At 46.4% G+C, this 20,717-nt stretch overlaps 1 protein-coding gene across 2 annotated transcripts in view; it reads right to left on the bottom strand.

Moving 5' to 3' along the window:
• The window catches only part of LOC146187100 (26S proteasome non-ATPase regulatory subunit 3-like), a 62,764-nt gene that overhangs the window by 41,679 nt on the left and 368 nt on the right, over positions 1 to 20,717 (bottom strand). For both annotated transcript variants that reach the window (XM_084607570.1, XM_084607571.1), the window contains exons 2-7: positions 20,262 to 20,376; positions 18,821 to 19,011; positions 12,221 to 12,367; positions 8,730 to 8,866; positions 3,984 to 4,095; positions 760 to 1,057 (exon numbers count right to left, since the gene is read on the bottom strand). In XM_084607570.1, coding sequence (XP_084463696.1) covers positions 760 to 1,057; positions 3,984 to 4,095; positions 8,730 to 8,866; positions 12,221 to 12,367; positions 18,821 to 19,011; positions 20,262 to 20,370 — 994 coding nt within the window. In that variant the 5' untranslated portion in view covers positions 20,371 to 20,376. The remainder of the gene's footprint in view (positions 1 to 759; positions 1,058 to 3,983; positions 4,096 to 8,729; positions 8,867 to 12,220; positions 12,368 to 18,820; positions 19,012 to 20,261; positions 20,377 to 20,717) is intronic.

Here is a 20,717-nt window from a genome sequence, read left to right as displayed (position 1 = left end):
CCTCCATCAAAAAGCGGCCATGGCCGCCGGGATTCGATCCCACATCGTTGGACACCGTAGTTTACCGACCTAACCACTGCACCACCACGGTGGGGCCATAGGCGCACAAAACACGACGTATGCTCCTTACAACTTACATGCACACACCGTTGCAAAATAACCAAACCTCTTTATTTCTAAATAGCAGTGATGGTGCACTGACGCACTTGCCAATGCCTTGCAACCTAATACGATAGGCCTCTACAAGCTCCTTTTCCTGCCGACACTTTCCTTTTTCGATAACTGAAATTCTGTCGAAAGCAGAAACACAGTTTTTCCTCTAACTGGGGTAATTCTTGCTAACACTCAAGGAATTGTCCTTAACTTTGCCATTCCACCAAATAGTACAGCAAAAGCGTGTTTATTCCCAGGTGCTGCATTTTCTTGACTGAAACATTACTTTGAGTCCCAGCATGGCTCCGATTGGGCAGCACGCATTGCAAACCAAGCTGTTCCGATCACGATACGCCGTGATTGGTCGTTCAAAGCTGTTTTGTGTGCCAAGTGCCAATGGTTATGTTTACTTTTAAAGCGCCTCGGCTTTGCTTGTTCTGTAGTGTGTAAGACAACCACGGGCGTTGTGCCCTACAAGTGGTTCACCTTAGCATATCTCTATTCCCCAGTGCAGCTGACTGTCAACACGCGCTTACTGAAACTAGAAGGTGTGCTAGCCCCATACTCCCATTTGCCAGCTCCCACAACTAGGGAGAAGTGACCCACCCTGGGTGAGTTGAAAGTAAGGTGCCAGGGTGCGGCGCAGGGGTGGCTGCCGGAAGATGGACCGGTCGGGGATGTCCCCCAGCAGCAGGTCCACCGTGGTGGCCAGCTTGTGAACCGTCTGCTTGAAGCCCAGGGCAGCATGCTGTGGGGCCTTGCGGATGGCCTGCAGCAGATGGCGCCGTGCTTCCGAGTAGTCAAGCTGGATGGCCCGGATACGCCCCAGGTAGTACAGGTAGCGAGCCCACTCGTTGTTGGAGGCCGCCTCTGGGAAAGCCGACTTGGACACCAGCTTCGAGGCCTACAACAGTCATCAACGTAGGAAATCGAAAGGTTTAGTACATCTGCACAGTGGGAGGGTGTTAGAATGTTTCTTGATGTACAGTCTAGCCCAGTTATAACGAAGTCGGCAGGAATTGGATATCGTTTTGCTATATCCGCTATTTCATTGTATATCTGGACTACGAAAACACCACTGATACAGCAACATAAATTGTTTTATCGTCGCCGGATGAAGTGGTCCAGCGTTCCCTGAACACGTTTTGAAAGTGCAGTGTTCAGGATCGCGGCCTCCCTACCGTCCAACTGCAAACCGAAGTTTGCTCAGAACTCCCAAGGTACATCCGTAGTGTGTCAACAGCTGCGATGACCACTGCGGTGGTCACCGACAGGGCGCAACCAGCGTCGTCGCAGTCACTGTCGGAGGAGCTATCAGTCCCTTCCGTGAAGATTTCGTCAACCATGCCAGCCAGCTGCTCCGTGGCAACAAGTTCTTCGTGGGTGGAAATGAAGCCCATGTGGGACAGACCTGGAGGCACAAAGTCCAACTCGTTAGCGGACTCCCATAGCTGCTCCAAGCAGGCTGTCATAACGGCACCATCAGCCGTTGTAGCAATGTCAATCGCGACAGCTTCGTCCTCGGCAGGTGCAGTGTCCGTGCTGCTGCTTCGGGAGAAGCCAGCTTTCTTAAAGCAGTGAGCAATAGTCAGGTGCATCATGGCCCCCCAGGCTCTGCTTGCAAAATAAATGGCTTTCACCAAAGGGACCTTCATCTCGGCCACGTTGTTGGTAGAGCAAGCATCGACCAGAAGGTGCTCGATCACTCAGCGCCGGTAATGGACCTTGAAGTTAGGAATAACCCTCTGGTCCATAGGTTGCAGCTTGGCAACTTGGTGAAGCCCAAGTCTTTTGACTTCACTAGCATGATGGGTCTACTGAGCGGGATGTCATTTGATTGGGCATCCAAGAACCACCTGTAAAGTGGGGCTTCTACATAGGCGTATGCCACCGCACCGGATTCTCTTTCGGTCCCCACTGCCAACGTAGTCGTCGAGAACGGCGTTGATCTTGCTACCGTTCTTGATTATCGTTGAGAGTGCAGACTGTGCAGTATCATATTTCCGTGTGATATCATACGTCATGTTTCGGTGCACTTCGTCTAGAATGGCGCGCTTAGTCTTCAATGACAACACTTTTCTCTTGCCCGTTGAGATGCTTGGGCTCACAAGACTCGACATTGCCGAGAAATCGAAGGGTCGGGTCCGAGAAAGGGGATAGCCGAGTAGGTCCGTTGTTTAAAAATTGTCCAGGCAAAGTTGGGGGTCGCGAGATATCAAAGGTAAGAGTGGAACAAAGCTGGAAGGCGTAATGGTATCAGCGAGAGAAGCGCATACAGAGGTCCACGAAAGCGGCGGAAACTCTCGCTTCTCTCGCCCCCTCTCACTCCCGCAACGATTTCTCCCTCACTCTCTCCTGGGCCCAGAACAGAGTAGAGAAAAATTCAAGAACTGAGATTTGCCAAAGCGACTGCTGCTCCGTGACGTCATCAAAAATTGTCTTTTATTTTCTTAACTTTTTACCTCTCGCGCAACCGGCTCGACGACAACAAGCAAAGCGATGCAGTAAAGCAACCTTTCGCTTCGCGGGAGTGCGCATGCGGCCGTCAGCCAAACTTTGTCCTTACTTTCGCACAATAATTTGCCTGAAGGCATAAAGGTCTCCTGATTGATAGATTACTTTTCATTTGGTACAAAATTACTTCGCAATATTCACTGACTTGCGCTTATTTACTTCGTTAAAACTGGACCCAAATTGTATTGAAAATGCAAAAATGGGAATGGGAAATTGAACTTCCTTTGTTATAACCACTATTTCGTTATGTGTCTTCGCTATAACCGGGCTAGACTGTGCAACTGACAGTGCAAGAAACTGCCTCAAAAGTAATCCAGGGTGGAATGAGACTTGATTATCCTAAAAATGAGGGAAACAGTTTCCTTAACTCTTTCGTTACCGTGAAAAAATGGGCATTTTTCACAGGTCTCAGAAGATACTTTTTTCCCAGTAAAAATAATACTACAGTACATGTCACAGCATACAAAATTCCACATAATGAAATGCTCTTTCCAAAAGCATGTTACAAAAATTACATAAGTTATAAAGATAAGGTAGAAAAGGCATAATATCTACAGATGAATTAAAAAAGAAAATTTAGAATATATTTTGAAGATCAATGACTCCGGAACGCTATGTAAAAAAATATATATATCTATACAGCGCTGTTCTTCAGCTACACACACACACAAAAAAAAGCTAGAGGTGAAAACACTCATTTCTCATGCCATGCGGTGAAGCAGTTCCTGGTTTCCGTGAGGCACCAAGCCAAACCTTGCAAACTGGCTGTAAATTCTTGGGGAAAAAAAACAGCGCACTCTTGAGACATTTGCAAAGAAAAAAACAACACAGTGCAGATTTCTTTTTGTCACTTGTGTAGTTTCTTTCTACGTCTATGTCTCAAAAGTGTGCTGTTTTTTTTCCCAAGGTGAACTACCGACTAGCCCATTCTTCCACCCTGGCTGTAAAGGCCCGGTCCACCACCTTTCCGGTGGTCGCTTTCGCCCTGACATGTTGTGTTGACCGTCCTGGTTAGCTCAGTTGGTAGAGTGACTGCCCCTTTCCAACATGGCAATGTATTTATTCAGTCCCTAGTGCAGTTTGTTTATCAGCAGCAATTCTTGAGCTAGGACTAGCGTGTCTGACTCTGGGTCCAAGGGTGTGTTTGAGTCCGGTGTCAGAGAAGGTACCCAAGTTGGCTGTTCCTGCCCTGTTAATGGTCTCGTGATATCACACAGCCGCAAACCATTCAGTGACTAGCACGTCATCAGCACACTTACGATTTTCCATTCGCAGCCCTGACAGCAGACTTTGCGCGGAACGGGTTAAGTGCCCACCTGTTCGTAGAGGTTGTAGTGCAGATAGTTGCGCAGAAGGCAGTTGACCAGCACAGCCTGGCCCTCGTAGTCACTGCGCAGGGTTGCCGTGCGCAGGCGGCTGTGCAGGAAACTGCGCAGTAGATAACAGATGAGGACAAACAACATTACAGCCGCTGCCCATGTGCCAATATCCATTCTCATCACTGCCGCTGCTTCAGCACTAGACATGTACACAAACGAAATTTTGAGCCTGTGCCTGGCTCGGGCCCGATGCTGCAGACCCGAGCCCGGCCCAGCCCGACTCTGAAAGGGCCCGAGTCCAGCCCGGAGCTCAGGTCCGGGCCCGGCCCAGCCCGTCATGCCATATTTGCAGTTGAAGCAATGATACAGAAGGAAATCATTTCAGGATGAAAATTTTATCCAAGACCTTGAAATTATGAGTTCTCACACCTGAAATGACAAATTTTCTGAATATATAGACCGACAACACATATGTAGAATGAACTTATTGTGCAAAAACCACAAGTTATGCATTCAATTCAGGCATTAACGGTGCCCTGAAGCCTCTGCTCCGTCATTGGCGGCTACCAAAGGTACATTCTTGGCGAGGAGGAAAGGCGGGTCAACGCCGGAAAAGAACTCTGAAGCTCTCGCATGGGCAGGACACGGGGAAAATGCTGTGAATTCTGGTTATCACACAATGGCTGCATTCATGCTTTCGCAAAAGTTTCATGTTGTGTTCGTGATCAGAGTGTACAGCCCGACCCGGTCCGCCCAAGACAAATATACCTTGGCCCGGGCCCGCCCTGAGCCCAAAGGGTTGCCGAGCGGCCCGAGCCAAGCCCGTGGGCCGGGCAGGATACGGGCTTTCGAACCAGCCTGAGCCCGTGCACAGAGCCCCTGACAAGCCCATGGGTAGCAAAAGAACAAGCCTGCTGCCTGTACAGTTATATAAGGACCCTGCCTCAGTGTTCAAAATTTGTCACACACACCACATTGGATACAGTGCAATATGAATAAGATCCCACTTAATGCATTCCTTTTTTTTTTTTTTCGCTTTCCAGTCGACGCTATTGAAAGGATGCATTTTTGCGCAGCTGATACAATGGCAGTAAATCTCGTTACAAGAGACAATCGGTTATAAGAGACACTTGAAAATGATTTGGTTAGTTTTCCTATGTTTGCCATGTTAACAACATTGCATACAAGAGACATGATTACAGGAGACACTCTGTTACTAAGGACAACTTTTCCAGGTCCCTAAAGTAATATTTTCACTATTTATAAGAGACACAACCCAGGTACACTCATGCAATGCAGCTGACTCGTACCAACTTGTATGTGTGACAGTTTAGATTCCCTTATTTAAATTCTGTTCCATATCAGTGTCCTGTTTTGTTGCAATATGTCAGGAACCAAGGAGGAGTGCCTCCTCTTTACTGAGGAGTCAAGATGTCCCTGTTGTTTCGGTCCCACAGGAATGTGATGATAGTGGCTGAAACAATAAGGACATTTTGACTTCCCAGTCAAAATGAGGCACTCCTTCTTGGTTCCTGACATATTGCAACAAAACAAGACACTGATACGGAACAGAATTTAGATAAGGAAATCTAAGCTGTCACACATACGAGTTGATAGGAATTTTTGGTTACAAGAGACACTTTTTTGGGTTTCCTTGAGTGTCTCTTGTAACGAGGTTTAAATGTATTTCCATTCAGGTTTGGATAATATGACCACCAAAATGTACAAAAAACGCATATGAGCTTCGAATTTCACTCAAAGAGGTCATGAAACAGTCCTTGCGGAAGACAATGGTAGCCACTGTGAAGACAATGCTCCTGGCCTATGTTTGATGTGATCTTCAGTATACTATACTGAATTTATTTAATCTTTCTTTTCTTTTTTTTAAATTTTTGTAGCATATCTCTCAGTATTACGATGTCGTCATTGCAGTCAGCAGCGTCGACTTTGGCAGCTGCCAAGGTCCTGTGCAGCTAATACCTCTTGCTCCCGGGGAAATTGACAGAGCAAAAATTTTAAGGTTCTCTTTGGGGCTTTGTTGAAGGTATGAAGCTAAGTGATGAAACAGCAATTGCTTAATACTAGTTTCATGAAATCTTGCTTCAGGACATTGAGAAACGAAGTGCAGCTCAGATTGGACAGATTATTTCAAATTGCTGCAATAAAAGCAAGTTCTGTGTCAAGTATGTTTCATTCCTAGCTTTTGGAGCCTGTTTTAAGGACTATGCTTTAATTTTAAATGCTCATAAGAACTGGATCAATGAGATTGCGCCATATTAGGAAGTAAATTTATACATTAACACAAGCTACTGGTATCTTTGCATTGACTTGAGTAACCATCATATCTGCCCTACGAAAAATGGTAGAAAATTTCAATTGCCAGAATCGAGCTCTGCATTATTTTGGCCGGACCTATGCAGTTTAGGACAGGAAACACGGACCATGCTTCTATGTTAAATTTCTTTCTGTTCTGTGTAACAAAAATAGAAATGTTTAGAGGCTTTGTGTGCGAAAATACAAGTTACTACTGGAGATAAACCACAATGTATTTAACTTCAGAGTAATGAAATGCTTGATATGCAACAAAGGAGGCATTTCTTTTTTCACTAATCTATGTCCATAGGACAGCATGTATTTTAAGTTTCAATATTATGAAGTAAATTTTGCCACACGTTAAACGCAACATATTTCAACCAGTGCATCTATCAATTCCTTTCACACAATTTGAAGGAAAAAAAAAAAGAGAAAAAGATGCTTACATGCAAGGGTACGAAATCATTACAGTCCCACCAGTGAAAGGTTTTTGAGTGCAGTTTTTGACATGTACTATTAAAAGTTCTTTTTGCTAGTACTGTATTCGGTGTTAGCATTTGCGTATCCAATGTAAACTGCATTCGCCAAGACCTCAGTTGAAAGCATACAATAGGGAAGTAAATATGTAGTTGGTTCAAATCTGCCACGAACTGGCCTGCAACTTGATTAATACATGTACACTGCAGACTTTTCAGACCTGATTACTGCCATACTGCTGACTGCTTTATGTACCTGGCAGTACCAATTAATTGTGACAGGTGGGAGGGGGCAAGCAGTAGCTCACACTCGGGGAGTGTGGGTTCCTCAGCACTAATGACCCAGCAGCCTCACTCCCCACCTACCACCTCCTCTCTTTACACCTCCACAACCCTAGCCCAAACCACTCCCTACGGCTATATATAATACATCCCCTACCTAGTCTCTGCTGCTCCATCTAGGGATCATCTGGAAATGCCAGCTGAAGAAAAGCAGTACAGCAAGCAATATGGTGACAATCAGGTTGGAAAAGTTTATGCGCAACAAAAAAAATCGCATGACATTACCTGAAATGCTGTACGACAAATGGTTGCATCCCAATTTTGATACAGACATTGGCAGAAACAGCTCCATGTAGAGATCAGCCGGTGGCATGTATGCGTAGGCAAATAACACGTATTGGATTGCCTGAAGTTGCATCTGCCTCAGTCATGGATGGGTCTGGATGCTTCCAGTGAGGCATTGTGGATGCTTACTGCATACGTCATACAGCAGCTTGATGACCAATAATACTTCATGCCAATGTTGGGACTTAATTTTAAACGCATCCTGCGAGCACAACAAACGAATGCTGGCGGCGGCTTTTCTAGTAATGGGACAAGTACCGTAAAAACCTGGTGCATGATCGTTTTTTTTTTTTTTTTTTTTTTTCAGATTTGATCATGTCAGATTTCTGCCTCATATTAATGTGAATCAAAACAAAATTCAGCCTAAATTAGCAGTTCCAACCTCGTTATTAATCAACACCATCAGTATCAGGCTTCTAGTGAGAGAAGGTGCTATCTAGCAATAGCGTCAGTCGACTGTTTTGATGGTTTCTGTTTCACCACGTTGACCACGCAATCCTCACGACCGCGGTGCCCGCGACGCACACGCATCCAGAAGGGGATCAATTGCATTTCGCACTCGGCGCGTTACATGGCTCTCTCACAGCCTATACTGGCCACGCCCTATACAGCCAATTCGTGGAAGCATGACCGTATTCCCAGAGAGAGCGTCGGTCGCGCTTTCAAGAAATGCGGTGTACCGAAAGCGTTCAGAGGTACCGAAAAAGAGTTTCTACAGAAAGATGTCCCTAGCAAGGGAGCAGTGGGCAGATGATACATGTACTGGAAAACGACGATCGCGAACACCCTTAACCCGAGAACACTTCTTGAGCCCACACACCATGCATGTTTGTCTGTGCGCAGTGCTTGACACGAACAGGTGCGGGCCCAGTGCATGATGACAGGTGCGTCCGAGCTGGAAATGGCTTACTGGTTTCATAAAGTCGGAGGACCAAGTGGCTTGCTCGATTGCCACAGCGAATGCGAGGTGCTCTGCTCCTCTGTGTGCTAGAAATTCTTCGATCGAGCGTGTTGGTGTGAGAAGGGATGTGAACTAGCACCGGCAGATGGAGGTCCACAGCACTATTCGATGCTTGGTGCGCGATTGCTTTGGAAGTGGAAGCACAGAGCGCATACAAGTCGCGGTGTAACTGCGAAATATAGTGCAAATAAATACTCTTACTAATCTTTTCTCGCTCTCATTCTACACGGATGCAACTTTCTTTTCCATTTTTGCTATCACGAAACTACGGTTTGTATGTGGGCTTGTATTATACGTGGATTTTATGGTAATGCTCCCTCATTAAGCAGCAACAAAAAGCAGCCTGGGCACTGCCAGCTCCGGTACCTGCGGATGTCGCTCATCTTGTCTGTGAGCTCGTAGCAGCGGCTGTGGTAGAAGTAGCACTTGGAGGCCAGCAGGTCCAGGGTGCGCCGGTTCTGGGCCTGAATCTTCTGCATCAGCAGGTCCGAGCATTGCACCGCCTGCCAAGGACAACCGACCCTTGTAGTAGCTTTGGTAGCAGAACGTTCAACATGTTAGGTGGGAATCCTCGCAATTGCAGCAAAAAAAAAAATTTGCTTTGAAACAAAACTTCGCCTTTGGAAAACATTAAATTCAGTTCGCTACAAAACTTCAGCTCCTAGAGCTAGGAAGTAGTAAAAAAGTCACCAATTCGACTTTCAGGGGATCGGAAGAAAAACAAAAACGAGTTGATGTTCGAATTATCGTTTCAAACAGCCTTGAAAAACTGACAGGCACCACTTGCATTTGAGCAAATTTATTTGGTGAATGATTGCAAAATAGCTGACTGCTTTTAAGGTAATAAAAGCGCGAGAATGACTTTTTTTTGTATTCCCATCAATGCAAACTGCTGGAGCTTCAAAAGAGGCTTCGCTGCACAATGCACTGAATGACACTTCATGAGAGCACATTTTCGGAACAGTGGTACAACCAGACGAATGGAGGCACGAAAAACGGCCTTTACCGCCAATGATCATCCGAAACGATGTGTGACTGCAGTCGGTTAGCTAGCCGATTCGCAAACTACGCCGCCACGAGTTGGCGTGAACAGTGCGAAGCTCATGACAGCGAAACAAACTAAGAGTCATCAGCATATTATCGGAGAGAAGGCTGTCCATGTTTCGTAATGCTTGCAATTGTGAGCACGTCATAGGTGCCCGGTCAACTCTGCAACATGCAGTTTAAATTTGAGGAGTGCTATTTCAGCGATTGCTTACAGTGTCAATCATACCAGGAGGCGGTACTATCGTTGCAAGAGCCGTAGTGCTGTTCCGTGGTTTTACCTTGTTTTATCTTCTCACCCATTTTGGAGGCATGCAGCCTCATAACTATGCTGCCCTATGCTGGGCTTCAGGCTGCCTAGACATGTAATTTGAAATATTGGTGAAAGAACCAATTCACATTTGAATTGATGGGATTTTTGACACAGACTTTTATAGAGCACGGCTAGACCCAGTAGTGCAGTTCAAATTATCTGTCGAATTATTGAGGTTCAAGTTAACAAGCTTTCACTGCATTCTGAAATTTTCATTACCATTTGTTAATTTTATACTCAGGCTTTTATAAACTTTTTCTGAATGTTTCTTCTGAAAGTTCACAATCAAAGAATTCTCCCCATGTTGCATTTAATTCTGAAGAGAATATTATACAAGTTTACTAGAGCATATTTAAACAGCCATATTATGGTATAATTAAATCAAGGTTGTTGAAATGCTGTGAAAGTTGGCACTTTTGCTAGTACTCTTGTTCTGTGCAGTACAGTAAAACCCACTTATAACAATACTACGAACAATACATTGGATATTATATAACAATGTACAGCCGTAGCACTGCCAACTTTGCCAAAAATGCAGCAGGTGACGATAATGAGCATAGATGAATAATTCACAACAAGAAGCTTTTATTGCGAAGCAATACTGCTTTAGCTACCACCTCAGCCCATGCCATGTCGCGGCCGCATAGCCACGCTTGACCTTTCGCGTGACTTTGCTGCGTGACGTCATACCATTTGTGTAAAAAACGGGGCACCATCTCACGGCGTCACCTAGCGCGGCGCAAAGCCACGGCTGCGGCCTGACTCCCGCTCCTCTCACCAGGGGCGCTGCGCGCTATGTGACGTCATACCATCTGTGTAAAAACGGGGCCCCACCACACGCCGTCGCCTTGCGCGGCGCATAGCCACGGCCACGGCCTGACTCCCGCTCCTCTCACCAGGGGTGCTGCGCGCTATGTGATGTCATACCATCTGTGTAAAAATGGGGCCCCATCACACGCCGTCGCCTTGTGCGGTGCATAGCCACGGCCGCGACCTGACTCCCGCTCTTCTCGTCAAGCCCATGAGATGCCGCCTCCAGCCTATAGCTTCGGCAGGTTGCAAAGAGAAAGCATCAGTGAGCTACGGAGACAGAAGAAGAACGAGAAGAAAGGCTTTCCAAGCAACGAGCTCAAGATGCAGCCAGGCGAAAAAAACACTCAGTGTATTCGGCAGCAGAATCAAGTGAGGAAGTTATAAGTTTGGCTGACAGTGTGGAATGTGCATCTCGTTCCAGCACTACTAGTTCGGAACGCCGGAACGAAGCCAAACGGGAGCGATGTGCCCAAGAAACTCCGGAACAGCGGCAGCAGCGACTCGAGAAGGAATGTTATCGAGATCACCGAAGCGTATTTATAGGTTTGAATAAAAGATGAAAACGAGTAACATAAGTGTGTCGTCATTCTTGTCTGTGCGTATTTACCCATGCCAAACATAGCAGAAACATAGAACAACCAAGAGTATCACCATAGCCATATTAGCGTAAGCATAACCAGAGCATCTCCACAAGCGGTACAATAGCAGAACCCACGTATTGCTTCACAATTACCAGGCTTAACCAAGCTAAGCCACAGTAAATTTTTTTAGCCAATCCAGTCTAATACGGCTGCGCATGCGTACGGCTTTGCAGCACAGCTCACCAATCACTTTCGTGCTGGCAGCTGCCGGCACGGTTATTCCTACTTTTTGTTGCGTACTTCTCTCATCCAGTACTTCCGCATATTTTATTGAGTACCCACCTCACATGCATACTGGTGCTTCTACTGTGGCAGCTCAGCCACGAGTTAGCGTCAAAGTAATATATTACACATCACTTTGCGGCGCCAGCACATGCACACACAAAACAAACCCTGCATGAATAACATACTTGTGCGCCAGCTTAAAATGAAAATGCACTGCAGGATATATAGTGCCATTTTCCCTGACTCAGCGAAATTTGCGATGGTTTCCCTGGTTTCACAGATTTTTCCCAGTGCACAAAAATTTCCCTGATAATTTCTGGTTTTCCCACAAATCCTAGGAGGAAAAAAAAACTTGCAAACACTGCAACCATGCCAGCCAAACCCCACATAAAGTCCTAAGAATGGCCAAGTTCCCATGGGACAACATTTGTGCTAAAAATATTTCACTCAGCTATGTGCAATAGTTGGATGCCCAGCAGAGAGATAACAATATTGGCGTAAAGCAGTCAAATTAAATTTAAGCTGATTGATTATGCATTTTTAGCTGCAAATAAGTGAAGAGTTTAAGCTACTTTCTTTTTAATTAAATATCTCAAGTTCCTCATGTTTTCTTTGCTGTTTTGGCTTATAACAATTACTGGTTATAACAATGATAGTTTCGTGGCACTTCAATATTATTATCAGTGGGTTTGACCGTTTTCTTGCCAGTTTTTTTTGTGACTTCTGTCCTGTAGAAGTTTCCTCCATAGCGTGCAGTACCTGGTGATTAATGTGTACGCCAAGTATGGCAAGGTAATGCTGCTCAAGAATCAAAGAACGACCTTGTCGTAGCGCTGGACGTCGATGAGGTAGACCAGCACCAGCAAGTGGATGTACACGTCCAGCTCGGGGAGGAGCGGCAGGTGCAGGGTCTTGGCACTGCGGATGCGGCCCTCCTTGCCACCGGTGCCACCCTCCGTATCCATGGGCTGTAGCAGAGGAGAAGACACTCAGCATGCCCGGCATACCTAACCTTACCAGTTCTCAGCCGGCACTCTCACCTCCTGGCTGACACCACTCTCAAGGAGACTTGAAAAAACATTTATATAAAAATCTGTCTGTTTCCCCAGTCCTGTGAAAGCCAAAGATGAGCGTACACTATCCTAAACAAAGTTACACCTGTCATTTCCATATGAAAGCGGATGGCGTAAACCATGCAGAGCTTATCATTTTTGCAAGTGCCACATACACCTGACCAGTTAAAAGCAGCATTTGTACTGCGCAGGGGTCACCACAGGATCAGAGTCGGACTCTTCCTCGATTTCGTTGGCAGGGCACACCTCACCGACAATGCTTACCAGTGTGCTTTCTAGCATGTTGCCATGTCACTGTCGATATAGTTATATTCATCAAATTGGATGCCCATGGCAGCAAAATTCGCCAGCAGATCCTCCTCGGCATCTTGCACTTCAGGCTCATACTGCGTGCATGGCTCTTCTGCAGTTGCAGAAATCCTGCATGCCTAAAGCAGTTTCCAATGACTGTGCACCAACCTGCCGCCAAGCATCATCCAATTGGCCTCGAGATCGAGCAGAGTTACCACCTTGCGGCTCAGCGGCGAAACCTACTCAGTGTGGATGCGTTTTCGCATCGCGTGCCAGCCAGCAGTGATCTACGTGCGCGCATGTGGCATGTACAGGAGTGTTTTTGTTTGTTTCGCAGTTCCTGTGAGCGTTTGCTTACCTATATGCCTCTTGCAAAATAAATATGAACAGTCAATAACCCCACGCTTCAATAAAAAAAAATATATACTTGTCCGTATCGAGCATGTCATGCTTGGATAAGGACATCATCCATCACGGTCTTCGGCGCTTGAAATCCTTTGACATGCAATGTCTCAAACGAAGTGGTACTGTCGTTACCGCCGTGTCAAAGCAAAAAAGGTTGTTGCAGTCAATAAAAGTTACTGCAAACGCTCAGAAATCGCATATTCCCGTTTCTGTTTGGAATATTGCAGCTACTAAAACATATGCCACCGCAGACTGCTTTATATAGCAGAATGCAGTTTGAACAGACCACTCTATGCCTACTACGCCGTCTGTATGCATGATAGAGTTATGTGAGTACTTTTGTTTTTGCTTTTAAACCTCTGTCGCGGTGTCTCAATGGTAAGGGCGTTCGACTGCTGATTTTGAGAACGGGGGACTCAATCACAACCGTTTCGAAAGGCGTTCCCCTGCTGTGGGATTTGACTGCACAATAAACAATCTCACGTGGTAAATGTGGTGTTAATGATGAAAAAAAAAGACACCAAAACCAGCCTCTGCAATCATCAGTCATAGCCGATGTCGCTTTCATGCGTTAAACCCGGGTCAATATGAATTTCTTTTTTCTTTTTTGTTGTTGAAGGCTTCTGTGCCTCCGTAAAAATTTTAGTGAGCACATTTTACTTTAGAGAAATGCTCGAATGTTTGGGAAACATATTCCCTGCACCTAATTGTTACCCCAAATATTACATAATACACCTAGATCAATGTACTTTACTGGTAGCCTATTATAATCATTATAATCCCTTTTCGTCCAAGTGCTGTCTTCCGACAAAACTCGTCATTTCTGACAAGGGGAGTAAAACAGCTTCCTGCGGGCTTAAATATCAGTGTTTAGTTCGGGAATAAATACATTTTTATAGTCGCATGATAAGATGGCCTCCATTTCTTTCGGAATAGTTTTATATCCGGCATCTGTTTTGGAAGCAACCCTAATATTTTACTTCGCATAAGATTTATTCACTGCTAAATAATTACTGATAAAGGAATTTTCAGCCTGTAAAATTGCTTCCCAGAACATAACAGTGCCCATGCGCAGTTTATAACTATGTCTTCGCAGTGAGTAATTCGTAGCTTGCACTTTAACGTTACTGAAAATTAATCGCTGATTATTGTAAATTCTGTCAAGTGTGTAAAAGTTCTCTCACACGGGGAAATTTATTCGCATTGCAAAACAAAATAATTACACTACTAATTTACCGTTATCCCTTATACTTTCCTCGGTTTCAGGAAATCATTTACAGTTAGTGGCACATGCATTAATACACTATCACATTCTATGACAGTGGCCGCAAAAAGCATCTCGGCAAATTCAATGCACTCAGCGCTGTACACGTGAACAATCAGCTTTCCAGTGCGGCGAGGTTTTCTGTATAGTGTCGGCGTGATCTCATTTTTGGGGAATACTTGTGCGTGGTTGTCTGGGCCAGAGTTGATGTGCACTCTGTCTAAAGCAACTCGCCATGCAGTGCGCTGCCAATGCTACATTTAACCTGCTTAATCCTCGAGTCAAGTACGATATAATGAACCAGGCTTTCTCGATTCAATCTAAATTACTGCAGGTCAGAGCACGAATCTTGTATCTGCGTGGGCTTGACACTAAATTCGCCGGTCTCACTCGCATGAGACGCGCAAACTGTTTAAAAGTCGATAAGAAAAACAAAGCTGTCATTAGACAGGCCCAAGCATTAGGCGCGTGAGCGCAGTACAGCGCAAGAAACGTGCAAAGTAAATCTAGAAGACTGGTGGTTGAGTGTTTTGTTTTCCTAAAATCCGCTCTTCTTCCGCTGCACTGGCGAAATCCTTGGATTTCTTTCTGCAATATTGCAGAAATACTGCAGAAGACATGTTTTCATCGCCAACAAACCCGCCGTAAACTCGGAAGCAGACCTACGCAGCGTGCGTTTCTGCGAGCGCCGCCGGCTGCCGATCCACACTACCGGAGTGACGGTGGCGCCACCTCTAGGTCAACCTCGCGGCGAATAGGTAAATGGCATGCAGCATATCCACCTTGTACTTCCTCCCCTAGTCCGTGCACAACAGCATCCTCCGACGACTTCCCTGAAAACGTGTCTTCACTGCTTGGATCACACCCTGATCCATGGGCTGCAGCAGTGCTGTGGAGTTCGCTGGCAGGAACTCTAGCTGTATGAGGCACGGCACAGTTCCATGTCACGGGCAGTTGTCAACGAGGAACAAAACTTTCTTCTTCTGTCACGTGAAACGTGCATCCTTGCGATGAATCCATTCACTAAAAATGTCCTGCGTTATCCCCGACTTGCTGTTGGCTTGATAAAAAATGGGCTAGGTTGCAATGTTCTTGAAGCACCGTGGATGCTTCGGAAAGAACGCAGACGTCACCCGAACACATTCGCCAAACAAGCCGCCAAAAAGTTTCCAAACCAACTTGTTCCCCAACAGCATGTCATACTACACGAACAGCCAAGAAGCCGAACAGGTTGCTGCAGTGTTGCCTCTGTGCGACAGTGTTCGGCAACCAAAACAAGCAGGAAACAGTGTCCGTCAACGCTGTTTGGCCCGTTCACCGGCTGGGCGAATTTCCGGGAGACAATACACCAACCAAAGTACTCATATTTGAGCTGATTGACTTATTCCTGCACAGTTCCTACTTGCATATACTTTTTTTTTTTTTGCAGACAGTTTCCTTACAAACCATTCCCCATGTTGTGGCGTTTTGCAGACAGCGCATGCAGGCGAGCGATCACGTGGCGACGGTCACTCGTCCCGTTGCCAAGGGCATGAGCAGTCGAGTGAGATTGCTCCGGCCGCACACCGGCGCTTCGTGAAGATTGTACGTTCATGCTGCGATGTCAACAAGTGTCGAGTATACCTCATTATAGCTAAAACTATACTTAATTGCCCTTTTCATTCACTAAAATGGTGAAGACTGCTGCAGGCGGCGGGCCGATGGTCTACGTTGTTCGTCACCACAGCCGAGACTGTGGAGCAGCGCAGCATATGCAGCGCCGCTTGGTTTGATGCAGTGCATGTTTGTATCAGAAAAAAGTTGCTATCAGGATTGCCTGCTATACTTGTGCAAAAGCAGCATGCCTGCACAAAGTGCGGAGCTCTCGGCGACGGCGCCTTTCGCGGGTGCGCAGGCGATAATATGCGCAGCTGCCTGCCATGCTCAGCCCTAGGCCTAGTCTGTTTTGGCGAACAGCACTCCCGATTCCTGAACAGGTCAACGGTCTCAGCATTGTAATAAAGATTCGTTTTTCGTTATCGCTTTACAGGGAAGCTCATCTCGGTAAAATACGTCACATAAGACGTGCGTTCGGCAGCCGTACTTAATATCTTCCCCACAAGTAGTGCCGACGACTGCTACTGGCCGCTTGTGGTGGACCAGGTTGCTCGTATGCATGTCTTGCGATGTAAGCAATCATTTAATTCAGTTCACTGTAGTTGATTCTATACTTGATGGCTATTATCATTCGCTAAAATTTGCGAACTCTGTCCACAATCGGCAAATTTTTTACACAAGAAAGCAGCGCTCAAGATTGTGCACGAAAGCGGTGCCTCAGTGCAATGCAAACTAAAGCCCAGCAAGCATTTGCATGCTCTCCTTCATCGTTGAAGCAAGCTCAGACTAAGGGACAGCCTCTTTGGCTGTCTAATTTTTCCCAGCCCCGCATATAACGCATTAATTTGAACGAAATTGTAGCGAAGTGGGCGGCTCCTGACATCGGCGCCGCAACGAGCAGCAAGTTTCCGCGGTGCGACATGGTGTTGCCCAACTGTCAAAGAGCAAGTTCGCGAACGCTGTTGGCGTGAGGCGACAACATGTTTCTGAACAGTTCGTGTTGGGGCAATGCAACAGGGCCACCAACACTACGTGAACACGTCGTTGACAAACTGAGTTGACTGTTTCCGCAGTGTGACTCCACCTTTACGGCTTTAATTTGTTGCTTCCCGTCATGTTAGCCCTGATGAGGATGGTCAGCCTGTCCTTACTAAGCTTTTCCCCGGTGCACCTCTCTCCTTTGAGCACGAAGGATTTAGAAGAAAGCAACTTGAAAAACAGTGCTGTCTCATCTACATTGTAGATGTCCTCTGCATTGTACTGCTGCATTATTTCAGGGGGCTGTATTGCTCGCCACTCTCCACATGCCGCCGTGTCGGCGGCGCCATCTTCCCCTGAAACGGCATGAAACACCAGGCCATTTCGTACCTTAAATCAAGTGAGCCATTTTTCACTGCAGGTGAATTCTTCAAGCAAAGCTGAAGAATGAATTCTTCCGCTTTTCCACGAATAAGTGGCCCACTGATTGGAATATTTTCACACCAGGCTCTCCGCAGCCAAAGCATGAGGCACTTCTCAAAATTTTCGTGATTAGCTGCTCGCAGTCTTTTTCTCTCAAGGCCAAAATGTGACGTTTGGAAAGCTTCTCGCAGCTTGTCCTTATCCTGCAGCATCTTTGTCAAACTGCCCTTATGGCATACTTCGTCACAAGGCCATTCTAGTGAAGCAATCATTCTCGAAGTAGTTGATATTTTCGGTCTTCCTTTTTACGGAAGCACACTGTGCAGGCACTTCCGCGCTGCCAGCGGACACTGACTGCGTGACGACACGCAACAGAAGCTTAAAGCTTAAGCCTAATCCGAGTGCGACCACCAGCGATGATAGCGAGGAAGCGATGGCAGCGCAGTGTGCGAGATAACCGGAAATCACCGGTGATGAAAATGAGGAGCAAAACGAAAGGAGGGTGGGGTGTAATGATGGGTACCGCAATGGCACTGTGTATCACCAATTAGTTGCAGTTTCAAGCACATTTTCAGTTCCGTTTACATGGTGATCAGAAAATTTGAGTTCCAATTAATGAGGTTTTTTTGCAATGCTTTATTAAAAACCAACCAATGCCGGTAAGTTTGTTCTCGTTAACCGATTTTCGTTTATCGAGATTCTACTGTAACCAAATATTCCTTTATTGCACATAGCACTGGGGGGGGGGGGGGGGGGGGGGGGGGGGGCTTATGTAGAAGCGTTGCTGTTGATAATCGTGGAGCTGACGAAAAGGCTGAAGTAAGAAACATGAGCTCAAATGCTCACTCAAAAGAGAACAGTCCAGTGATTGAGAAGAGCAGCAGCACCACCAGTCCGCTCTGCTCACCGACCAGATGTAGCTACTGGGCCCCCCCTCAAAAAAGGGAGGCAGCCTGGAAGCACAGGGCCACCTACTTCACCTAATGCACTGAGCATTCTACAGCCCCACCGTCTCACTCTCCATACCCCACATGGCTTGCCAAATCGTTACCACCCTTCGTCACTGTCAGAAACTTCCTCGTCACTAAGAATAAAAAGCATTCTCTTTCACGAAACCAAACATTATCCACTAGCAATAAGCACACTGAAGCTGGGCTACACTAGGCTACACTGTCGTGCGCTTCTCAACTAAGGTGTTTTACACTGTTGTATGCTGGAAGTTTGCAGGGAGGAAAAGTTCCAATTGTTTGGAGCCAGACATACATCAACATTACTACAAAAGGACACAGATTTAAAGTTACATGCTGTCTGCCTGCCACCTTAAGTGTCAGCATTTCAGCATACCTATATAGAAGGCAACGCTCCCTTGGAAGGGCCCGATAGATGCGTACCTCTTCGAGGAAGGCCAGCAGTGCGTCCCTGTCCTGGTTGGAGTGCGTGAAGAAGCCCGAGACAATTTTGCGGAGGACTTTGTCATTGAGTCGCTTGCGAGTGGGCATCAGCGCGCGCAAAATGCGCAAGATGAAGCGGGGCTCCTTGCTGTTGACGGCCTTCTCGATGTGCCGCGCATGCTCCTTGATGTCTGCAAAACACGAGCACCACTGAAGAGGCAGCCATGTCACTATGCACTATGGCAGGATATAAGCAGCTCTAATTTAGGGTCAAATTCTAAAGTTAAAGCTCAGCTACTTTGGTCATCTGATGAGAAGAGAGGAGTAGCTGGAGAAAGATTTGATGTTGGGAAAGGTTGAGGGTCGCCGGAGAAGGGGTAGGCAGCGAACGCGATGGTTAGATGGCATTTTCGAGGCATTGCAGATGAAGCTATGTGATGTTAAGAAGATAGTGAGAGACCGGAAAGCGTGGCGTGACATGGTCCATAGGGTCACGAAGAGTCGGACACGACTGAACGCCTGAACTGAACTGAATGCCCCAAAACTGCAAATAGGCTAAGCGGCAGCTCAATGTTATTCTCAGCCATATAAAGCTCTTTACATGCACTGACATGGCACGAAAAACAGGCTCATCACTCCTAAAATACTGCGTCTACCATAATTTGGATTAGATGATGCGGCCCAACCAGCATGAGCCAACCGTGTTGAGTCTAAGCAACTGAAGCATTTTCTTTAGGTTGCTTGTGTGCTGTACTGACAAGGCTCTGGATACACAGCACAGCATCTGCATTACACTATTCACAGTATGAAACTATCATGGCTACAGGGCACAGTCCACTCTCAGGTACTGCAAATTATTATGGATGGTATAGCTTTTACTGGAGCATGTGACAACACTGCCAAAAGTAGAAGCCAAGCTTTGATGCAATAAAGCTATACTGGATGCCATGAATGTTTGAGCTCCAGCTTGCATATCTGAAAGTTTACACTGAAATATTCGTCGACGTGATGTTTACATGAGTTAAATACTCTACCAACTAGTGACCAGAAAAGAAAGCGCCACACCACAAGGAGAGTTGAGGTGGTTCACATGGCTGCGTTGCCCTGATTCTGGAAACAAGCTCCTGCTCCACCCCACATGAATAGAGGCTTGTCAATGGCCCCATTCTGATTGCCAAGTAGCTCCGTGTGACGCATAGCAGGAAGCATTACGAAAACGTTTAGTGCGCAATTCCCAGAAAAAACGGCAAAGGTTTTCGAGGGTGTGACAAGTGCTATTTCAAGCAACTAAACGCTTCAAGATTTGTCACAAACAAGAAAGATTTCACTTACTCCAGATTAGCCATCGTGATAACAGCAGAATGGGCAGATATATACACACCGAGTTATAAGTAATGCGCAAGAACCGAACAATGCATGTCCAAGCAGTAGCAGCTCTAACCTTCGATGGTCAGCGTGTCGGGGTCCGCCTTGGCTGCTTCAGCCTCGTTGCCTGCGGCAGCAGGACTGTCCACATTTTTCATTTCCACGTCTGGCTGCTCTGCAACCATCTTGACCTGGCGACAACAATGAGCCCTTATGTCGAGTCACCTTGTTCATTTACGAAAGAACAAGAGTGCCCGCGCTGGTTCGCGACTGCCAAAAAAAAAAGCCCTTTGCTGGCGATGTCTAGGCCCTTCATTATCGAGGCGCAAGCAGCCAAAAACAATGCCAAACCCCGCCAACTCGCGAGGCGGGTGGCTTACGATGCAGTTAATACGAGTGGCATATTACTGCAAATTTCTTCACGCTGGCTGGCGTGTGAGCTGCCAAATGCGAAGTGAGGATTAAAACAATGAAGTAAAAAACAACGAACGCTATCCACTGCTTGCTTAGAAAACGCCGGGTCAGAGATCAA

The sequence above is a fragment of the Amblyomma maculatum genome, chromosome 6, assembly GCF_055883805.1.
Source record: "Amblyomma maculatum isolate TAMU_Amacu chromosome 6, ASM5588380v1, whole genome shotgun sequence".
Taxonomy (NCBI): domain Eukaryota; kingdom Metazoa; phylum Arthropoda; class Arachnida; order Ixodida; family Ixodidae; genus Amblyomma; species Amblyomma maculatum.
Note: the sequence above shows the minus strand (reverse complement) of the source record. Positions and strands in the feature narration are given on the sequence as shown.